Here is a 20,404-nt window from a genome sequence, read left to right as displayed (position 1 = left end):
AGACAGTAATTCAAAGTTAAGCCATTGGAAGAGCTAATTTCATTGCACAGGGAGATATATAGGGAAAGGAACAGAAAAAGGCAGATTGGTTGGGTTAAGTTTACTCAAAAGCCAAAAGGCTGATAAATATGAAAAACACTAAAGTAGCACTCAATGCAATATGGGAGTTAGGAGAACAGCCCTGGATAGAATAAATAGAAGATAACTTGGATTTCTTTCCTTGTGAGTGAAATCATTAGTGTTTAGAAGTGTAAGTGCTGGAAAACAGCAGAAGGAAGGAAAGGATAATTTCATTATGTCTGTGAGAAGGATTTCAATATATGTGTATTATTCAAGCAGTTTACTTTCTGTGCTAATTGTTATTTAGACTCAGTTTCTAACTAATGTGCTCAAAGCTTACATTAAACATCTCCATTCCTTAACACTTTAGGAATGCCTGAGTTGAGTTACAGATTTTATTCCAAGTTGATATTTTGGTTGGGAAAGGGATTTTTCTGAAAGTGGTGTTGCTCTTCTCTCTGATGGGAAGAATTATGGTGATATAGAAAGGATAGAATTCTTTTTAGTATCTTACACTGATCATGGGTAGAGGCTGTATTGTTCATTCCAAGTAAGAAACTTCAGCTTTAAAACTGGAGGGGAAAAAAAAAAGAGGATCCTTTAGGCTTTGAAGCCATTCTTCAAGGTCTGAGTCTTTAGAGGCTAGGTTTCTTCTGCCTGGCATTGGAAATAACATATATGAACAAAATCTAGTTTTTCTCAGAGTGTTGAAATTTGAGACTACATCATGTTTTTAGTTGTGGTTACACACTAAAGCTAATGGTAAAAATTAGAGACTACTGAAGTTGCCAATAAAGATAACCTAAGAAATTTTCCCTGATGCCCTAAATGTGGGCTCTTCAGTGCAGGTATTTCTAACCCACACAGTCCCACTGGACTGCAGGATGTGTGTTTAGTGTAAGAGATGTTTTCACAATATCTTTAAATATGCATCAAGGCAGGGGACATCAAACCAAAGATACAATTTTTGAGAGGGAAATTCCCTTTTATTTAGAGGAAATTGTATTCCTATTTCTCCTTAGCCCATTTTTTTTTTCCAGTTGCAGACAGAATAAAAGCTGCTGTGCTTTCCTGGGAAACACAGGGAGAGGGATTAGGATGTGGTAGGACAGGACATGCCACCATGGAACGTGCTCCTGTGAGCAGCTACGCACTCGCAATTCAAATTAAACACTTCTTCCATGCCTGAAACACACTGTCATGTATATACCCTTAGCTCATTTCAGATCACAGAATTGGCAGATTTATTGAAGTAATCAGTATTCATCTGTCTTCCAGATCTTGTTAGACTCAGAAGAAGAGACAGTAGTCAGGATAAAGTGTCATGGTTACTCTGACAACAGCACCAAAATAGAAACTCACAGATGGACAATGTGCTAGCCTGTTTGGTTTTTTTTTTAAATACCAATTCTGCATAGAATATGAATTATTAGCTGTGTCACAGTGTTCCTTTATCTTTCACTGTTTACGCACAATAAATTGTTAGACACACTTTTGCAGCCCAGCAATTCTATAATATGCATAAGCCTGTTGTGTTGCTGATCTAATGATGAATTGCAGATTGTCACTGAGGGAAAAATAAAAGCTTGTCTGTTACCATCAAAATATCAGTATTGACCAAAACACTCCTTATGTACAGGTATGTAAAAGTTACTCAAATTTTTACAGCAACAGAAGAGCTTCCTGAAAAGTTGCCATAATGCAGTGGAGAATGTTCTCTGTAGCTGTTTTACATGGCTTTGTCCTTATATTCATGCATAGGGAAAACCATGCGTGAAGGAATCTCCTTCCTCAGTGGTAATAACTAATAACCACTTAGTTTGTGAGCAGCTCAAAGCAAGCTGGCTACCCACTCAAGGGTCTGATTGACTGATGCTGGACTGCAGCTCCACTCTCATCCTCTTGCTTCTCCCTTCCCCTCACTCCTCCCCCGTCTGGCTCATGGCCACATCCCCTTCTATCTTCAACAATCCTTCTTATCTTCAGCCCTTCCCCTTCCCTGTGACGCTGGCCCTGAGGCAGACCCGGCCCTTTGGGAAGGGGCAGGAGGGGACCGCGGAACCAGCGCTGGACAACCTCCAGTGAAATAAAAAAATGTTGCACAACTTCCTTTGCCGGTAAATCACGGAGCTGTTTCACCCCATCTCCTTCCCGCAAGTCGTTGCTGGATCTTACATGTGATGCATCACAGCCCTTTTAATGCTCTCGAAACCTGAAAGACATCTCTGAACCCTCGGCGTTTCGTCAGAGGTCACACTTCGCTGTTCCTTGTACTGATTTCTCTCACATAGGACATCCCGCTCTCCTCCCCACCCCTCTCTCCCACGGCTTTGTGTGTGCGCTGGACCGGAGCGAAACACCCGGAGCGCTTTGTCTGGGGAGCCGTGAGGCCAACCAGGCCGTTCCCTCTCCCTCGTAACGGCCCCGACGGGACCCAGGGCTCCTGTCAGTGCCCAAACCCCGCTCACCTGCAGCTGCAGGGCGGAACCCGGACTCGCCGAGAGCCGCAGGAAAAGGAGGCGGCCCAGGCGGGGCGGGGACGCGCAGCCCCAGCGGCCGCCCCAGCGCCGCCCCCGCCCCGCCGGACCCGCCGCGTCCCGGGCCCGGGCCGGGGCCGCCGCACGGAACAGGAAGTGTCGCCGGGAGCCGGGAAAGGCTCGGCGGGGCCGAGCGGAGCCCGAGCCCAGCGAGGCCCCTCCCCGAGCGGCCGGCAGAGAACGATGGGGACGGGCGGGCTGCTGTGGGCCCTGCTGGGGGCCCTGCTGCTCCCTCCGGTAAGGACGGCGCTGCCTGCGCTGGCGGATGGGGCCGCCCGGCGCTGCCGGCCCAGGGGCTCCCTGTGCCCGCCCGATGCCCGCTCCCGGGAGCTCCCGTCTCCCGGGCTGGGCTGGGCTGGGCTGGGCTCCCCCCGCTCCGCAGAGCGGCCCGTGGGGTTTGGGTCTCGGGAGAGGCTCCGCGGTTCCCCCAGGCCAGGCCGGCTCCGGTCACGCGTTGGGAGTCGGGATAATAAATCTCCCGGGTGCCTGCGTGGGTAAACCTGTTGTTTCTAGGGGCTTTTAAATTATGGTGCAGGAAAGGGGGGAAGCTTGTGGTGTGTGTACGTGTCCTGTCTTTTGTCCTGTCCAGTGCCGTTTCGGTTTCGGTGTGGGACATACTCGGAGCTTCTCCCTTTCCACAGGTGGACATTGAAATCTGGCAGGCTGCTTTCTGCCAAATGGGGTAGTGAAAGGGGGAAGCCAGAAACCTCTGTAATCTGCTGAGGCAGTATGAAGGGCATATCTGCATTAAATGGTGCTCCACTAAATTGTTTGGTTGTTGTTGTTTGTGCTTTTTTGACATAGTTTTTATCTTGTTTTGGTAAGATAGGGTGCAGCCTACTTCCTGTGTGGGAGGTCACCATTGGATATGCGACAGGTGCACAGCACAGTCTGTTAATGCCTTGAGAATGCTTGTGGATGGAGTAACTTGTGTCTTCTCTCTGTGAGTCCCACATAGTTGTCACTAGTTATGCTGGGGTTTTCTGAAGAGTGATTTTGCTCCTTAACCCAATGGTTGGCTGCTGTTGACAAGGGAAGGGGCATCTGCCCTCCTATGAAGCTCCAGCCCCATGTCCTGCCTCCTCCTTTGCTCTACAAATGCAGTTGTAGCAGTGGTGAGCACTGGATACTGTATCTGGAGTATTAACAGCATGGGAATTGGCCCTCAGGAAGGTCATAGGTGTTCAGAGCACCACTGCTGCTCTCTGGGCATGGGCACATGTTCCCCTGGGTCACAGGGCCTGGAAAGAGGGAAGAAGGGACAGTTTGTGTGTGTCACAAGGCCACTGACAGAACAACAAAATGATGCTTGTTCTGTTCATGGCTGTTCTGTTCTCTTTCTTTCTTTCTATGTTATTACTTGCTATGTACAGAACACCTTCTCCCTGCTCCGTACCTTTGAGTTTCTGTATGTCTTACCTGGGTGTTAATTATGATGGATGTTGTAAACATAGGCTTGGTTTGGTCTCTGTGTCTGCTGGTTCATTTGAGTTCCTGTATTCTGTGTGGTGGGGTTACTGGTACACTCCAAAGCTCAGCAGTCAGCTCAAGCTTATATCCCTGCAGTGACAGGACATGTTAGGAAAACTAGAGAGCAAGAGACAGAATGATACTTCTTCTCTATCAAAGATAAGGAATTATACAAAAAGTGTTTAAAGGTGCTAAGGGAAGGAAATACAATGAGAGAACTACCTTTCAAAAATAGAAAGGAGTTCGTTTGGAGGTGAGGGGCCATTGGGAACTGTCTGAACCTGAAGTGAGAGGAGATGGTGATGCCCCTTTAGGTAAGGACAGCTGTCACGCCTCTGCACCATGTGGGAACATTTTTATGCTAGAGCAAGTCAGCCTATGGAAGCAGGTTAATCTTCTCAGGACCTGTTTTTGTGGACACACTCTTAGTCTTTCTCTTAAGTAACAAGTTTGAAAATGTGCTCAGTAAGATATTTTTACTTTGCATGTATACTGAGAGTAGGATTTGTTCAGTGGCACAGCTGACTGCAAGGCCAGGTGCCCAAACTAGTAGCCCTTGTCTGTTGTGAAAGAAGGACACTGAAGCAATTAGAAAATGAGAGAACTTCAGCTGGATGCAATGGGATTTCAGTGGGGGTGTTCCAAATAAGGTCCATCAATAGTGTTTCTTTTAATTTTTTAACTTCTAAATGCTGTCTTCAGAGCTCAGCACTGAATACGTGTGGGTACATGTCACACTCCGGTCCTGCCTCCCTCCGCCTCATGAGGATGAATTGTGTTCCCTGATTCATCCCCAGGGAGGGAAAGCTTGCCAAACAAAACAAGCATATCAAATAGGCAAGTAATCACTCCTTCTAGGTAGCTTCATGCTTGTGTAGCATTAACAGTTGATTTCCTGGGAGCCAGAAGACACTTATTATTCTACTTTGTGAAGCAGAAAGAGCTTTTGATAGATAGAAACATCTGGGGTTTGCACCTGTTGGAAGTCTTTACTGCTTTTAATTTGCCGTTAGTTTGTACTTTTAGGTGAGTGCACTTAAGAGGGAAGCTTGATAATTTTTGTGCTGATCATAAATCATGGAACAATTTATTTTAGCTGACAGCTGAAGAACTGTTCTATGTTAAACAGTTAATGTGCTCAGGCCCTTTGACACAGTTCTCCCAGCAGATGTTCATGCTCTGTGGCCAATATAATGGATTCCTCTGAAGAAGGTTTTTTGCTATTCAAACCAGGCAGACATAAACCTCTGAAACAATATCGTCACATGCTTTTCTTTTCTCTCCAGTTCACGCTTGCTGAAGAATACAGATCTGTGAGCTAGAGGAGAAATGCCTCTGTAGCACTGTTAATGGTTAGCATTGTATATCTCACAAGTGTTTGGGCTTTCCCCCCATACCCACTTCTAGCTTAATGTCTCAGTGTTCTTTTATACAAATCTGGAATTTACAACAAGATTTAAGTTTATTTGTTTTTAATCTAATGACACTTCTTGCTATGGAGGTCAGTTTCTGTCTCAAGACAGACAGATGAAATGAGTTCATCTCCCAGTTTTCCTAAGGTGACACTTCTTTGAGATACAAATTATGTTTATTTTCAGTACTATGCAGCTGTAGCTGGATTTAATCTTTAGTCTGTTCATTTATCCACTGAAGTACCTGACCTTTATTAATGCTTCAGAAGAGTCATATATCATAAAATTATCAGAAGTTTTAAAATTCAGATATATTAGTAAATAACAGAAATCATGTTATGTGAGGGAGTCTAATCTTAAGAAACACCAGTATTTCCTTAACTGCACAAATTCTTTTTAAAGTACACTAGTTGGTCTCTGTGTTTACAGTTATTTGAGAAAAAATATTTCAGGAATTGTCATATCATACCTTTATTAGTAGAGGAAATTCTAGAGTCTGCAAGGAGGGAAAGACTTTCATCTTTTTTCCATGTGCTGTTCTAATTGTTTTCCATGTAAAGTTTTACACTTTTTGGAAGGCATGGGATACAGAATCTGAAATCATTTGCCTGGGTTTCTTGCTGGTATTCTCTACTTGGTGACATGAGCTGTACATATCATGAACACATTGTGTTTGCAAAGAGGAGAAGCAGCATTACAGTAACTAGGTTCTTACTTGTTTTCTGGCCTGCTCTCAAGCTGCCCATCTCTCATAGAATCAGTCATCATGTAAAATAATTAAGTGAATAAATTCTTTTTCTCCTAACAGCTCTTTCTCTTCCTAAGAGCTTTTTAGAGGGATGTCTGTATGAGTGGTATTCTGAGCTTTGTTTAATTCAGACCACGCCGGTTTCTCGCAGGTGGCCGCGGATGAGGGGATCCTGCACGCCTCCGGGAGCGGGCTACCCCCACTGACAAAGGATTACTGCATCATTTACAATTCTAAGTGGACATCTCTTCCAAAAAGCCTGGACAATGCTGTAAGTAGCTTGTAGTCACAGTCTCTGAGAACTAGAATGCAGTATGAATTTGGGTCAGCTATAGCTGGTGTTCGAAATTTTGAGTTAAGTAGGTGCTACACTGAATATTTACCTTTTTGGGTCATGCTGTCCCCTCCCTGTCACCCCTCAAAAAAAAAATTAGAGTGAGCTTTTCTATGCTTTAAAAAGATGACTTCTAAAGCTTACAAAGGCATTCTCTCTCTGTGCTTAGAACTGTTTTTAAATGTGTTTATGTATTTGTTTGATACTGTTAATTTCTTCAGGTGTTATCATTATGTCTGTGTTTTATATTTGGGAGTTAAAGTTCTGTTTATTTGTTTACAGAATTGATAAACTTTTGAAGCAGATTTTTTTTTATATTGGTTCTGCAGTTTGATGTACTGTTTACTTATCTTCAAAACATGTGGTGTAATAGATTATCTGGAATGCATCATCATACCTTATTTTCTGAGTGTGTTGGTGTGAGGCAGAAATTAATGTTCTTTAGGCACTCTTCATATAAAAAGGAAACACTTTGTGTTTGGGAGTGGTCAAGGCACTCTGCCTTCCCTTCTGTCATTCATTCACAGAGTAACTCAATGTAAAAAAGAGTAAAAATCATTTGTCTGCCCCAGCCATCTTTGCTGGGCTACTTTAGTTAGTCAAGACATCCAAATGGCTAAAGAAAATTGACAGCAAATTAAAGATAATTGTCAATATGAAATTAAACTTTGAAATAAGGATATAATTTTTTTACTACTATTTTGTAGGAAGTAATACATTATCAGACTCAACAGCTGGTTTTGAACAAGCATTATACTTTGGAACTCTGATTGTGTTGTATCCCTCAGTGCCCTTTTGGCTTGTGAAGCCTGGAAATATCAGAGTGTACATTGGATTCCCCAGAACTACAAGTAGGGTTTTTCCTACGTAACCAGTTTCTTATGTTTAATTTACAAGAACAACTGCTGCACTTAGAAACAGCCTGATTATTTCAGTTATATGCTGCTCTAAATGTCCCTCAGTATTGCAGGCTGCAGAAACTGCTGCTGTGATTTTATATTCCTGAATTAATGATTGTTTTCTGCTACATCTCTTTCTGGCAAACCTCAAGTTAAGGACCATAGTAATGCACTCATCTAGGTTTGTTTGTAATATCAAATTTCCTAGCTTTGTCACGTTTCTTTTCTCTGCAGACTTTCAGGACTCTGGAAAACCTGACTTCCACAGTCCTCTGCAGTTCATCTGAAGTTCCTTCTGGCATAATGAAGGACAAAGCAGTTGTAGTGATGAGAGGAAACTGCACCTTTTTGGAGAAAGCAAGAATTGCACAAAGTTTGGGTGCTAAGATGCTGTTGATTGCCAGTAAATCCGGGCTGGTAAGTTACAACACAGTTTTCTTGTGTGGTGAAATAGTGTCTTATCTGTTTGATCCACTGTGGTGTTGTACAGGGTTAGCTGAGAGAAGCCCAAAAGCAGAGGACCCTGGCTGTGGGTGGGATTCCAGCAGGAGTCATTAACCCTCCCACAGAGTGCTGTGCTGGTGGGACTGGTGTTCTGAGGCTGAGTTACCTCTGTGCAATGCTGGGTTATATCAGCTGCAAGTATCTACAGCCAAACTGTATTGTTATTCTCTTCCTTATAACTTCAGTCATGTTTCTGAATGCAAATACTTGTCTTTATCATTCCCTAATTTTAGTGCATTCTGAACTCCATGTAATCTTAGGTGATACTGTTTTAGACAGGTATGATAAAAATAAGCTATGACAATGTAATCCAAAATTGAAGATAAAAAGCTATTTTGAGATATTTTCACAGATACTTCTGTTACTTTTTTGTTCTCTATTACAGCTGCAACATTTTTGTACCAATATGTGCAATTTATGAATTTGTGTGATTATCATGAAAAATCAATCTTGTTTAAGAGGTGTAGAGAATAAAACCAGTTTTGATTATCCCTTGTAATACTATAAAAGCACAAGAGCTGTATGAATCCAGATGTGTTGTTAATATCACCTGTTTTGATTTAAGTACATCTGTCTTCATTAACCTTTTGCAAAGGGTGATGAATGAGCTTTTTGGTTTTTACCTTCCTGGAAATACACTGAAATTTAAAGGATAATCTGCTTTTAGGGATCTAACCTGCTTTGCAAATAGGCTCAACATACTTATCACTTATACTTTGTCTTTTAGTCTGCTATTTCAGACAACAAGACTGATTTTGAAGATGTGACTCTTCCAGTTGCTCTCATAAGATACAATGACATAGTAGATATGCAGCTGGTAAGTAACAGAAATTCAGCATGTTATGGTTTGTATAAACTTAGGTATTTGAACAAATAAATAAAATAGTTTCAGGTTAGATACAGATGTCTGCCTGGTTTGAATGTGCATAGATACTGCTTTCAGTTTCTCAGAAGAGGATGGACATTAAATCATGAAAGTGCTGGTCTTCCTAACTCAGGTGAATGAGAGAGAATGATTGATTAGAACACTAAGAATGGGAAACACAATACTTAACTGGAGGTAAGGAAATCTTAGAAGTCTTCCTGCTAAACAAGATAAGCTGTCTTCCAGTAGACTTGTGTACAGTTACAGATCCTGACAGACGTGAAGAGTTACAGCCTGAGAGGGCTGTTCCTTTGGAAGCTACAACAGTTGAGCTTGTAGTTATGGCACAGTAGCTTTCAGGCAAGCAGCACCTTATCAAGTTGGATATTGAGGAGGGTGAAAGGGTTTATCTTTGCCAGATGAGGAGCTCTCTCTTTATATGGCGTGACAGCATCTGTTACAGTGTTAGGCAATATAGTTTGAGTTTCTGCTCATGAGTTTATGGTGAGATGCCAAATGCTTGTCATTAAAATGAGGCACTTGTGTTATCTGCTACGCTTTATAAGCAGGGAAGTTTGTTTTGGGAAGTATATAGAATATTGCAGAGAGTTTTAAGGAAAACAGTATCTTTTCTTCAGTGTGGCTTTTTCTGTTGTTATTGTTGTTTTATGTTTTTTATTTAGTGTTAAATAGTTTTGCTAAGCAGGAGTTGCATTGCACATGTTTTTCTGTAAGGAGCAGAGGCTAGGTCTAACCTCTGTAGTCTTAGCTTCTTTGGATGAATTTGCAAGCTCACTTCACCATTTTTGCTCTTAATCTTCAGAGCTGCCATGGGAGATTGTCTTAGGTAAGTATGCAAACTGAAACTGCCTAGATTTATAGGACTTTTCGGTTGTTTACTGTCTGTTCCCATTGAAGATTGCTACTTGCTGAGCACTGACACAACTGAAGGTTTGTGGTGACTGTTCTCAGTCTGCCATAGCCTTGATAAATAATGTGGATTGGTTCAGGTTGTCCTCTGTCTTCAGATTTGTTCCTTCAAGTCAGACAAGTGTCATTTGCTTAGCTGAGTGATTTTAAAATGCCTTAGTAACATGAAAGGGAACTGGGGCAAGGTTGGGTCCCTTCTCTGCACCACTTTATTGCCCAGTTTTGCTCAGGGTGGTGTTACATAGAATCACTTCTGTATAACCATAGTAATTCCCCAAAGCAACTTTGCTGGTAGATTGGTATGCCAGATGATGTCTCATACTGCTGTTGAGTCAGAGAGTTCATATTTGTCTTACAGTGAGATAAAAGTAGTGAGGAACACAGCCCAGACTACAAGTGATCCTTTCCTAGTTCTGATCCATTTTTTTGCCAAAGCAAAACTACTGTCATGTCACTGGCAGCTGTTGTTTTGAATGGTATGTCCTGCTTAGACTCTGACAACCATTGTACTCTTCCCACTACAGTTGTATTTCTGGTCTAACTCTTTTTAAGGCTTCTAGCTTTCTCCTTTTATTTAGAAGAGACAGACAGCACCAGTCTGAGGGTAACTGGTTTGTATAAGCATTCTTTTTACTTTTTCTTACAAGACTTCATCTCTGTGAGCCTTCACCATTTGAGGCAGGTCTGTCATGTGTCTTGATAGCAATAGCACAGTGTCACAGATCTAGTCAGTGGACAGCTGACAGCTCTCTTGCAGTTGTTATCTGATGCAATCTGTTTGATTGTAGTGCTCCCTGTGGAGGAAGTTGAGACTTTGCAAGGTTTTAGGGAAGAGAAGAACAATATAGGAACAAAAGGAAACAGTTAGTTTAGATTCTAATGCCAACTATACTTTCTAAGATCTATGAAACTTAAAGGAAGAACTGGATTAAGATGTGTTGGAATTTAATACTAAAAATATATGAGCCTTTAGGTTTCTTGAGGGGGGTTGGCACTTTTTTTGAATCTGGTTTGGGGTTTTTAATTTTTTTACATAGAGGATGCTGTAATTTGGATAGGGTTTTTTTCTCTTTAATGTTGTGTTCCAATTCATACAGCTGCAATGTTTCACTAGAACTTAATTTTATTCCTTGTTTTCTGAACTTCCATAACTGCAGGCAAAAGAGTGATTCTGACTTTTTTTTAGCCTGCAGAAAGGTTATTATCTGTAATTAGGTAACTCAGATGCTGAAATGAATCAGCTTTCTTCCCATGTGGGCACTGTATTCCACTGCACTACTGGGCTTCCCATTCAGTCTCTCTACTTCCAGTTTGATCTTCCTGTAGCCAAACCTGCCTGGCATGTTCTTCTGCTCTCCTGCTTTTATCTCACATGCAGACTGTAAACAAATCTGGGTTTTTTGCAGCATCTCTGAAGTCTGTTCTCACTGCACTGTAACTTTAGATGTCTTGACTTCCTTTGACTGCAACAGCAAGCCTGTCTCTCCTACCACCTTCCATTTCCTGTCAAATTATCATCCATTCTATGCTTCTGAAATTTTGCCTTTCAGTCAAATGGAAGCATCTTGGTTTTGCTTTCAAGATTTTTGTAGGATTCAGTACCAGTTACATCTCAGTGTTCTCTTCCGTTTTCTTCAGCGTCCTTCAATTGATTGTTTTATTTACTTAGGTCTCAAATTTTATAAGTAATGTGAAATTGCTTTCTTCTCTTTTGAATCCATCTCAAATCATATTTGTGTAAAACTAGTAAATAACTTTCTGCCACTTTGATTTTTCACTGTGTTCTATCTGAAGCATCATGTCTGTATCTGAACAGTGAGATTTGTGGTTTCAAGAGCTAGAGGTAGATCTCTGCTGATATCTTAGTGGACCTGTGAGTTTGTATTTCAAGTGGATTACCTTAGATATGCTTTCCTGCAAAGAAGACATCTTTGGTAGTACTGGATATATTTGGGCTAGAGGCACAACTTCTGGGAAGTGTGGAAAGAATGCAAAGAAGCACCATTTTGTCTTGTGCTATCCCTGTATTTCCACACTGGTAGTAACAGGATTGTTTCCAAACCTGACCATCCTGAAAGATAACATGGAAAGCATTGCTTCTTGGTAAATATATGGGATCTTCTGTGCACTAAGTTGAAAACTTCCTCTCAGCATTGTATAGATCAAGAGTAGGAAACCATGATGTACATCTTGTTGGAAAATAAGCCCTATAATTTCTTTGTTCTCCTTATGAACCAACTTGTGTTTTATTTTTCAGACACTTGGAAATGAAGTTAATGTGACTCTGTATTCACCACCTTTGCCTGAGTTTGATTACAGCATGGTTGTCATCTTCCTAATTGCTGTGTCTACAGTGGCACTGGGAGGCTACTGGAGCGGAGTAGCAGAACTGTAAGTTTGTGAAATGGAGCTGCTTAAATTACATTGACTGCAAAGTGTGTGAAAACTGTCACTATCATCAGTGAGAAATTATTTTGCTTTATGTTGGTAGTTATAAAATTGGAAGATCCAAGTGCAATTAGCTGCTTTGCCATGAAATTTTTGAGCACTGCAACCTCTGAAAAATCACCTCAGATCTTTGAGGAGCCTTAAGTAAAAGTCCCTGAGGGATAAAGCAGCTCTTAGGAGAAGGAATGAGTTAACATTTTCATGAATTACCCAGCAGTCTGTAACTGGCATCATAGGTCTCCAATATCCACAACAGAAATTAAGTATTTTCATTACACCTTTCAAGTCCAGTGATTCAAGAGGTATTTCTGTAGTTGTATATAGTGTCTACATTGGCAGGGGTCTGTACAGCTGCTCCATCCCAGCTGGCAGTGCAGCACTCCTGTCAGTAGGAACACTGGGAAATGCAGTTTGGTTGAGTCTGGCTGGCTCCAGATAAAGTCCAGCCTGGCTTATCTGCTTCAGCTTTGTGTGTTATCTGGTGGAGCAGCAGAGCTGGGGCAGCAGCAGGTCCAGGACTAGGCAAGGGAAAGGAGGCAGCAGCAGCCCTTGTGCAGGGAAGAGGAGGGAGTGGAAGTGTAGAATGTGGCAAAGGCAGAGAAACAAGGTAGTAGGGGTTTGTGCCCTGTGCTGGGTGTGCAGCTTTAACAGATGCACAGAGCTGGTTTTAGTCTGGTGTTAGCTGGCTATAGCTGGCCTTTGAGAGCATGGCATTATGCTGCAGTATTCTTGGGTGCCTGCATGTGCTGAATAGGCCAGTGTGTGTTGCTACCTTCCATGTCTCAGTGGTATTCTGGTGCTTTGGTCTCCAGAACAACAGGGAGAGGATTGTCTGTGATAACAACAGCTTCCTCTTTCCCACTAGTTACGCAAATCTAGTGATTTTAAAGAGATTAAAGAAGTAGAACGAGGGGAGGTGTGTATGTTTCTTTTTTTAAAGGTTGGATCTGATTATGCTTCTTTTTCACCCTGCAGTGCTACAGGGTGTGGCTGCTCTGACTGCTAAAATAACAAAATGTGATGCTGTCTGCCGTATTGAAAAATACCTAGGTGTAATTTATTAAACTTGTGAAAGTGTTCTTTCATAAATCTAGGGTGAGCTTTTTTTTTTTTAAAGCTGCTTATTCAAAGCATGTCTTCTGAGAAGGTGATTCATCTAACAAAGTGCCTTGCTCCTGTGGGTTTCTCTCTTTTGAAGGTGGCTGTTTGTGCTGAATTCAGCGTTTTGTAGTAGGTCCTGGGATTCATCAGGAACATGTTATCTGATGGGCAAGTTGCACTGGTGTCTGTACTAAAGAGTAGAAGGGCTATCTGCTCAAAGAACAAACACAGCAATTTAAGTCTCCTTATTTTTCATGGTGAGGTATAAATGTGAAGTATGTATGTACAGAAATTTTACTCCTGGTGAAAGTCCCCAATTACAGCCCCTCTCTTTCACTTACCCTTACACCTTATAATTACAGAGTAAAAGAACTAGTACATAGCCAGCTTCATTCTGCTAACATGAGTGCATTTTACAGACACTTAATGTCTAATTGAGGTGTTAAAACAGTGTGCAATACTCATGATTTTGATTGATCGTAGACATATTTATCAAATTGTCTACATTTAGCTGAAGAAATTTTGTAGGCGAGGTCATGCCCTAATGGAGCTGAGTGTGTGCATCCTGGAAAGGAGTTTAAGAGTATTGGACTACTTTACTTCACACAGATCAGGGTTTTGATTGGGGAGTGCTCCTTAAAGTTGGCAATCACCACACAATTGGAAAGGAGTGCAGTTAAGAATCTTTTCCTTGTGCTCTATGCTAGGTTGGAAGTGCATATCTTCATTAAAAATGGAGAGAAACCCAAACAGCAAGCATACCACTTTTTCTGTGTTTTAAGTCTTAATAATAGTTTGAAGGATTAAACTGGAACACTGTCAGTCTAAATGCTCTACAGCCAACAATTATGATCATAGTAAAAGATTTTCATAATCTGCCATTTGAGGTCAATGTGTTTGTCATTTTCTTAAAACAGGGAGAATCTGAAAGCAATAGCAAGTCCAGGGGAGAGAGAAACCAGACGGAAGAAGGAGGAAAATGTTACCTTCACCCCTGTAACAGTTATCTTGTTTGTTGCCATCTGTTGTGTCATGCTGGTCTTACTTTATTTCTTCTACAAGTGGTTAGGTAAGAAACAATGAATAATCTCATTTGACTTATTTTTCTATGTGATCTTATTAGGTGTCTAAGTCTGAAAGTAGATTTCTAAACTGGAATGAATGTAATTTTTTTAATTGTTCTCTCCATGTGTGAGTTGAAGGTTAAAAAGATGTAATTGCTACTTAAAGGAGAGAAGCTTTCTTCAACTGTCTTGCAAAGACTGTCTTAACAATGCTTATTCTGAATGATGTGGAGAAGAAGTGACTAGCAATGAGTAAAAAAACCTGTGTGATTTATGTGAACATTCTTGGGAGGATGGCAATGACAACCTATTAGTGTTTAGAGTTTGCTTGATGAGAATGTTTTTTTAGTAGTTGGGATTTGGTGTTTGGTTTTAGTTTTTTGTGGTGAAGATCTGGCTAGAAAGCAATTTTGATACCTCTAAGTCAAGTTTTTGTTTGATGAGAACTTTGTCATGGCAGAGACACTCAGAATTGAGCACTTTCTGTCATCAGCTGACTATAGTCTCCAGTGACTGTATCAAGCACTGGTATAACTGTTAACAGTTTATATCATGAAATCCTAGAATCCTCAAGGTTGGAAGAGACGTTCAAATGATCCAGTCTGATGATCCACCCAGCACTGCCACCGTAACCGCTAAACCATATCCCCCAGCACTAGATCCAGACACCTCTTGAACACAAAATATCAAATGTATGTTGTTGTGTTTGATTACTGCTTGTTATTTTTTGTCACTGATTCCCATCTTCATTCTTTTTATTTAGTATATGTTATAATATCAGTCTTCTGCTTGGCCTCTGCGATGAGTCTGTACAACTGTCTGGCAGCGTTAGTAGGAGAAATCCCATTTGGGCAGTGCAGGTATTGTTCACCTTCAGTTGTTCTGAGTGTGAGGTTTCCTTCACGTATCTTCTGGTTGCTACTCAATGTGGCGTGAAAATATGAATTTGACAAAGTATTTCCTGTGTGGTTTAGTGCGTGGGATAGTTACAAAAGAAAATTACAAACTTCTTTAATAGATATTGAAGGTATCTGTAGCATAATCAACAGTTAAAATAGTTGTGGGAGATTTTCTTCATTACCTTTGTTGGAAAGCATTGCTGTAGTCAAGTTTGAAAGGCTCTGCTTGGCTGTCTGAGCTTGGTTTTACCAAATTCTGACTGCCTGTCGTGTGCTCACTTTGTTCATCAAGGAACTTTGTAAGGGGGGGAATCCTGCACATTTGATCCTGTTTTGAACAAGTACTACCTTGTAGGCAATAGAGGGTTTTTTCCCCTCATATTACTCTATACTGTACCTGTTAAATGCCAAGTATTAACTTTATTGCAAAGGCAACACATTGCTCACGTCATCCGTGTTGGAAGGCAGCAGTTACAGTCCTGACTTGGGTGGTGTGTTGTCAGTGTACAGACAACCTCTTTTCACTACTCTGGGTTAGATATCCTGCAGTTATTAGTGAGTATGGGAGTGCCGCTGTTTTCCTCCCTTGTATTTTCACTTCAAAAATCCTGAATGTTTAATGCAACAAATGATTCTTTTTCCCCAAAAGAATGATGCTTACGAACTTGGAATCATGGAATTCTGTTTACATGTTCCTTAGTGCAGGATATTTGTGCCAGGTGATCCAGTAGCCCATCAAAGGTAGAGATCAGGTAGAAAAGACAGCAGGTTTTTGTGTAAGCTGCAGGACAGGCATTACTTCTGTCAGTTAATATCAGTTCAAGAATTGTCCCAGACAACCAGAAACAGATATTGGCTCACAATTTTGCAATACATAGTTACTCCATTTTAAATCTTCTATTATGTGTCCTAAAACTGATTTTCCTCACCACCACCCTTTTGTGCAATCATGACATGGCTGACCCTCACTGACATAGTTCAGTTAACTGACAGAAAGGGATTTAGCAAACTCAACCTGCTTGCTGCCTTCTCTGGATGTGTTTGCTAAAATGAGGACAGGCCATCAAAACCCCACTTGGCTGGGTTTTAGTGTAGTCAGAAAAGGATTGGTGCTGCAGTTGCAAGAATAATGTCACCTTAGTCTGGACAGAACAGCTGGGCAAAGGAGAAGCTTTTGGGATGAGAACAGCTGGTCAGCTTAAGGAAATGTGATAGAACAGGCATGTGTCTTGGCTGTTGCAGACTTTCTCTTTTAATTTAATTATTTTCTTTTAGGATTACATGTTGTAACAAAACCATTGAAGTGAGGCTTATTTTTCTTGCTGTGTTCTGCACAGCAGCAGCTGTTGTCTGGGCAGTGTTTCGAAATGAAGACAGGTAAGTGGTGCATTCTAACTTCAGAGTAATATGAATAATTAGCATTAATGAACTTCCCATCCTACCACTAATCCTGGAGTGTAGCATCCTTCTAAACTCCAGTGCCAATTTCAAAAAAGTCATGAAAGTATTTATGAAGCTTAACAAGCCTGGGAGTAACAGAGAACAAAGCTATGCAAATGAACTGTGTGGTAATTTGAAGTTACCAAAAAACCTGTGAAGATGAGGAAGAACTAGCTCGATTGCTAAGGATTGCCCCAGAAGGAAAAGGTGCAGAAGAGCATAGGGTCCTGAGGTCCTGTGCTTCCTATGGGCCTGTAGAAGCACGGGACCACAAGTACACAAGTATTGTAGTACATCCCAAGTAGCATCTTTAGCCAGATGCTCAGTAGGGCTCCCAATCAAGTGAACAATCACACAAGTGGACACTAAGGCCCTTTTATAGCCCATGTTCAACTCATTTTCTCTTTAGAACATTGATGAAGAAAACTGTTAGGGTATAATCCCAGCTGAAAACCAAGCCCCCACAGCTGTTGGCTTAGTCCACCCCCAGTGGGATGGAGGAGAGAATCAGAAGGGTAAAAGTGAGAAAAATCATGGGTTGAGAAAAAGACAGTTTAATAGGCAATAGTTAAATCAGAAGCTGCACATGCAAGCAGAGCAAAACAAGGAATTCATTCACCACTTCCCATGGGCAGACAGCTGTCTGCCATCCCCAGGAAAGCAGGACTGCATCGTGCATTACAGTGACAATGCCATCACTCTGAACATCACCCCCTTCCTCCTTCTTCCCCCAGCTTTATATGCTGGGTATGGCACACATGGTCTGGGATATCCTTTGGGCCAGCTGGGCCCAGGCTGTCCTGGCTGTGTCCTGTCCCAGCTCCTTGTGCACCCCCAGCCTCCTCACTGGTGGGGTGGGGTGAGAAGCAGAAAAGGCCTTGGCTCTGTGTAGGCACTGCTTGACTACCTACAGCATCCCTGTGTTATCAACACTGTTTCCAGCACAAATCCAAAACATAACCCATACCAGCTAGTGTAACAACCTGTAAAAATGTGTTTTTATTTTTAGGTGGGCTTGGATTTTGCAAGATATTTTGGGAGTTGCCTTCTGCCTAAACTTCATTAAAACACTGAAAATGCCCAACTTTAAGGTACTCTAAGTTGCTTACCTTAACATAGTATTTTACTGCCGTGAATCTGGAAGTTTATTGTCAGGAAATAGATTTTCAACACTCAAGAAATCTATATTAAAAAACGTAATCTTTACAATTTTTAATAATTATTAAAAGACACTAACCCTATTCTAAGTGTTATGCCAGATTAAAAAGCATGGCACGGGGTGGTGTTTTGTTGGGTTGGGTTGGTTTTCACATGGTGGCACAGTAATGGTACCAGAATCCAGCTATGTAATCCTTGAAAACCCACAGTAATATTTTTTTCTCTTTTTTTTTTTTTTGCCAGTCCTGTGTAATACTTCTAGGCCTTCTCCTTCTGTATGATGTGTTTTTTGTCTTCATAACACCATTTATCACGAAGGTATGTCTGTGAATTTATCTTAACAAAAATGTCTGGTTACTGGGGAAGTGCTTTTGTCCAACAGGTCAGTGTTTTCAGAATTCTCAAGAAGGAAAAGCTGACTTTCTTTTCTTTTTTACCCATTTAAAACAACAATGGCCTAAATTTTTATGGCAATCAAATGGCCAAAAGTAAACTGTCCCCAACTGAGGGACAGTGTGATGATGAGAAATTACTGCCTTCCAGTTTTTTTCCTTCTTTTACTTTAAACACCTGTATATTGGAACATGCTCTAGTATTTTCTGCCATGCTCACTTGCAGTGTAGTATGAATTCTGTGAAAGCATCGCCTGCTCTTGTTTTGAAGCAGAAAAGCTCATGGCAGAAAAAGCTGACATGTTTTTATCTAAACTTCCAGCTACATCTAGTGGACTTGTAGTTCGGGGCTTTTTTTAACAGTGGTTTTAGGCTGGACTACCTGATTTTTATCCTATAATACTCGGGCATTTGCTTTGATGTTCAGGATTTTTCCAATCCTGAATTGTAGGTGGAGGTACAAGCAGTTTTTGTAAATGTCGTATGAAAATTTTGATGCATTAAACCACTAACTTTTGGAAAAATAACTGTAATTTCAGAATGGGGCAAGTATAATGGTTGAAGTTGCAGCTGGTCCCTTTGGAAACAGTGAAAAGGTATGAAAAGTCATTTTAACACGTGCGGCATAAAAATACTGACTCTGCGTAGCTAATTCATAGTGCGCTTTTTGGCATAACTTTCTCACAAAATACAGCAGCTTCTGCTATTTTCTTATAAGTATTAAATTCCTGTTGACTTGGGTTTGATCCTAGAGTGATGGAAACTTGGTGGAAGTCCCTACTGAACGCTCAGCTCCCCATGAGAAAGTAAGGATTGTATTTCAGATACTGGATTTTTAAATTATTCCCTCTGAAAAGACTATTCTTTTGGGGAAAACCTGACTGTCCAAATTTCTCTTCAGGGCCTGGATATCATTGATCAATATTCTATAGTTAGGTTAATAATCCAGATTTGTTACTCCCATTACATGGTTAAATATTGTTTTAACTTTTTTTTTTGGTGTGTATATTATTTGTAAATCTGAAATTCCAGCTTACCTGTTGCCTTAAGCTTTATCTATTTTCTGTGTTGGTTTCTGGTTTTTACTTTAGGTTCGACCTATTTTAAAGTTCTCCATTAACAATAAATTAATTATATTTAAACTGTTTATTAAATTAAGCAACCAAAAATCCAAAACACCAGGATGCTTTAGATGAGATTTATATGGCTTCTGAAATAATGTTTTCCAGTTGCCTGTGGTTATTAGAGTGCCTAGACTTGAACACTCTGCATCGACACTGTGTGACTTGCCATTTTCATTGCTGGGTTTTGGAGATATTATTGTCCCAGGTGAGCAAAAGTTTTGGTAATTGTAACTTAAGGTTAAATATTTTGGATTTGATTCTCAGCTGACTTACAGTAGAGCTTATTCACAGAGCAATTACTAAATCAAAAGCTGCAGTTTGCCTTGATCTGTCAATGCAGAATACAACAAAAGCCGCAACAGAAGAAGAAAGCTTGGTGTGTTACAGAACACTTCAGTTGTGACAGGTTTTTTCTATTGCACTGGATTGTGTAAATACAAGTCACATGGATAAATCCAGTTGTCAGTATTAACTAAATTTCATCCAAATCTCACAGAAAGTAGATATTCTGTGACTTCATGGATTTTTGTATCCAAGACTACGTAATTAGAGGTGAAGTAACAGAAAATGTATTGCCAAATTTTTCCATCTTTGTCAAAAGAGCTGAATTTTGCCATAGTTGGAGTGCTGAGCAAACTACTTAAGCACGTGCAGGCAAAATTGCTGAATGTTAAGTGTGAGCATTAGAATCCTGTTGAAGAAAAGTATTAAAAATAGGTTGTTACTCCTGTGTTAGAAAACTGAAAATAGCCTAAAATAGCATAATTACTGAAAATGTAATTAGCTTGCTTAAAAAAACAAACCCTTTTAATATTGAGCTTGCTTGGCTTGTATTTCCATTATGGTTTTGAATTCCTGGGCTTACTGCAGGATTTCTTAAACTGGTTCTTGGCTTTCCAGAAATAAATGGAAAGAAGATAACATACAGTAGTGGGAAGTCTTACTGTAAATTTTTTTATGCTGCTTTCATTTGGAGATTGGGGAGAAGAAAATTCATGGCCAAACATTTCATTAATCCT

General features: G+C 40.8%; 1 protein-coding gene across 4 annotated transcripts in view; it reads left to right on the top strand.

The window, feature by feature from the left end:
• Nucleotides 1-2,361: 2,361 nt before the first annotated feature.
• The window catches only part of SPPL2A (signal peptide peptidase like 2A), a 28,274-nt gene continuing 10,231 nt past the window's right edge, over nucleotides 2,362-20,404 (top strand). For 2 of the 4 annotated variants that reach the window (XM_027644348.1, XM_027644349.1), the window contains exons 1-12: nucleotides 2,362-2,834; nucleotides 6,379-6,498; nucleotides 7,695-7,877; nucleotides 8,692-8,781; nucleotides 12,017-12,150; nucleotides 14,226-14,377; nucleotides 15,136-15,232; nucleotides 16,547-16,648; nucleotides 17,721-17,802; nucleotides 18,113-18,187; nucleotides 18,801-18,857; nucleotides 19,491-19,590. In XM_027644348.1, the coding sequence (XP_027500149.1) occupies nucleotides 2,781-2,834; nucleotides 6,379-6,498; nucleotides 7,695-7,877; nucleotides 8,692-8,781; nucleotides 12,017-12,150; nucleotides 14,226-14,377; nucleotides 15,136-15,232; nucleotides 16,547-16,648; nucleotides 17,721-17,802; nucleotides 18,113-18,187; nucleotides 18,801-18,857; nucleotides 19,491-19,590 (1,246 nt within the window). In that variant the 5' untranslated portion in view covers nucleotides 2,362-2,780. Of the gene's footprint in view, nucleotides 2,835-6,378; nucleotides 6,499-7,694; nucleotides 7,878-8,691; nucleotides 8,782-12,016; nucleotides 12,151-14,225; nucleotides 14,378-15,135; nucleotides 15,233-16,546; nucleotides 16,649-17,720; nucleotides 17,803-18,112; nucleotides 18,188-18,800; nucleotides 18,858-19,013; nucleotides 19,068-19,490; nucleotides 19,591-20,404 lie in introns of all 4 variants that reach the window. The other 2 variants (XM_027644347.1, XM_027644346.1) reach the window with 2 other exon arrangements.

The sequence above is a fragment of the Corapipo altera genome, unplaced genomic scaffold, assembly GCF_003945725.1.
Source record: "Corapipo altera isolate COAL_440 unplaced genomic scaffold, ASM394572v1 50, whole genome shotgun sequence".
Lineage (NCBI taxonomy): Eukaryota > Metazoa > Chordata > Aves > Passeriformes > Pipridae > Corapipo > Corapipo altera.
Note: the sequence above shows the minus strand (reverse complement) of the source record. Positions and strands in the feature narration are given on the sequence as shown.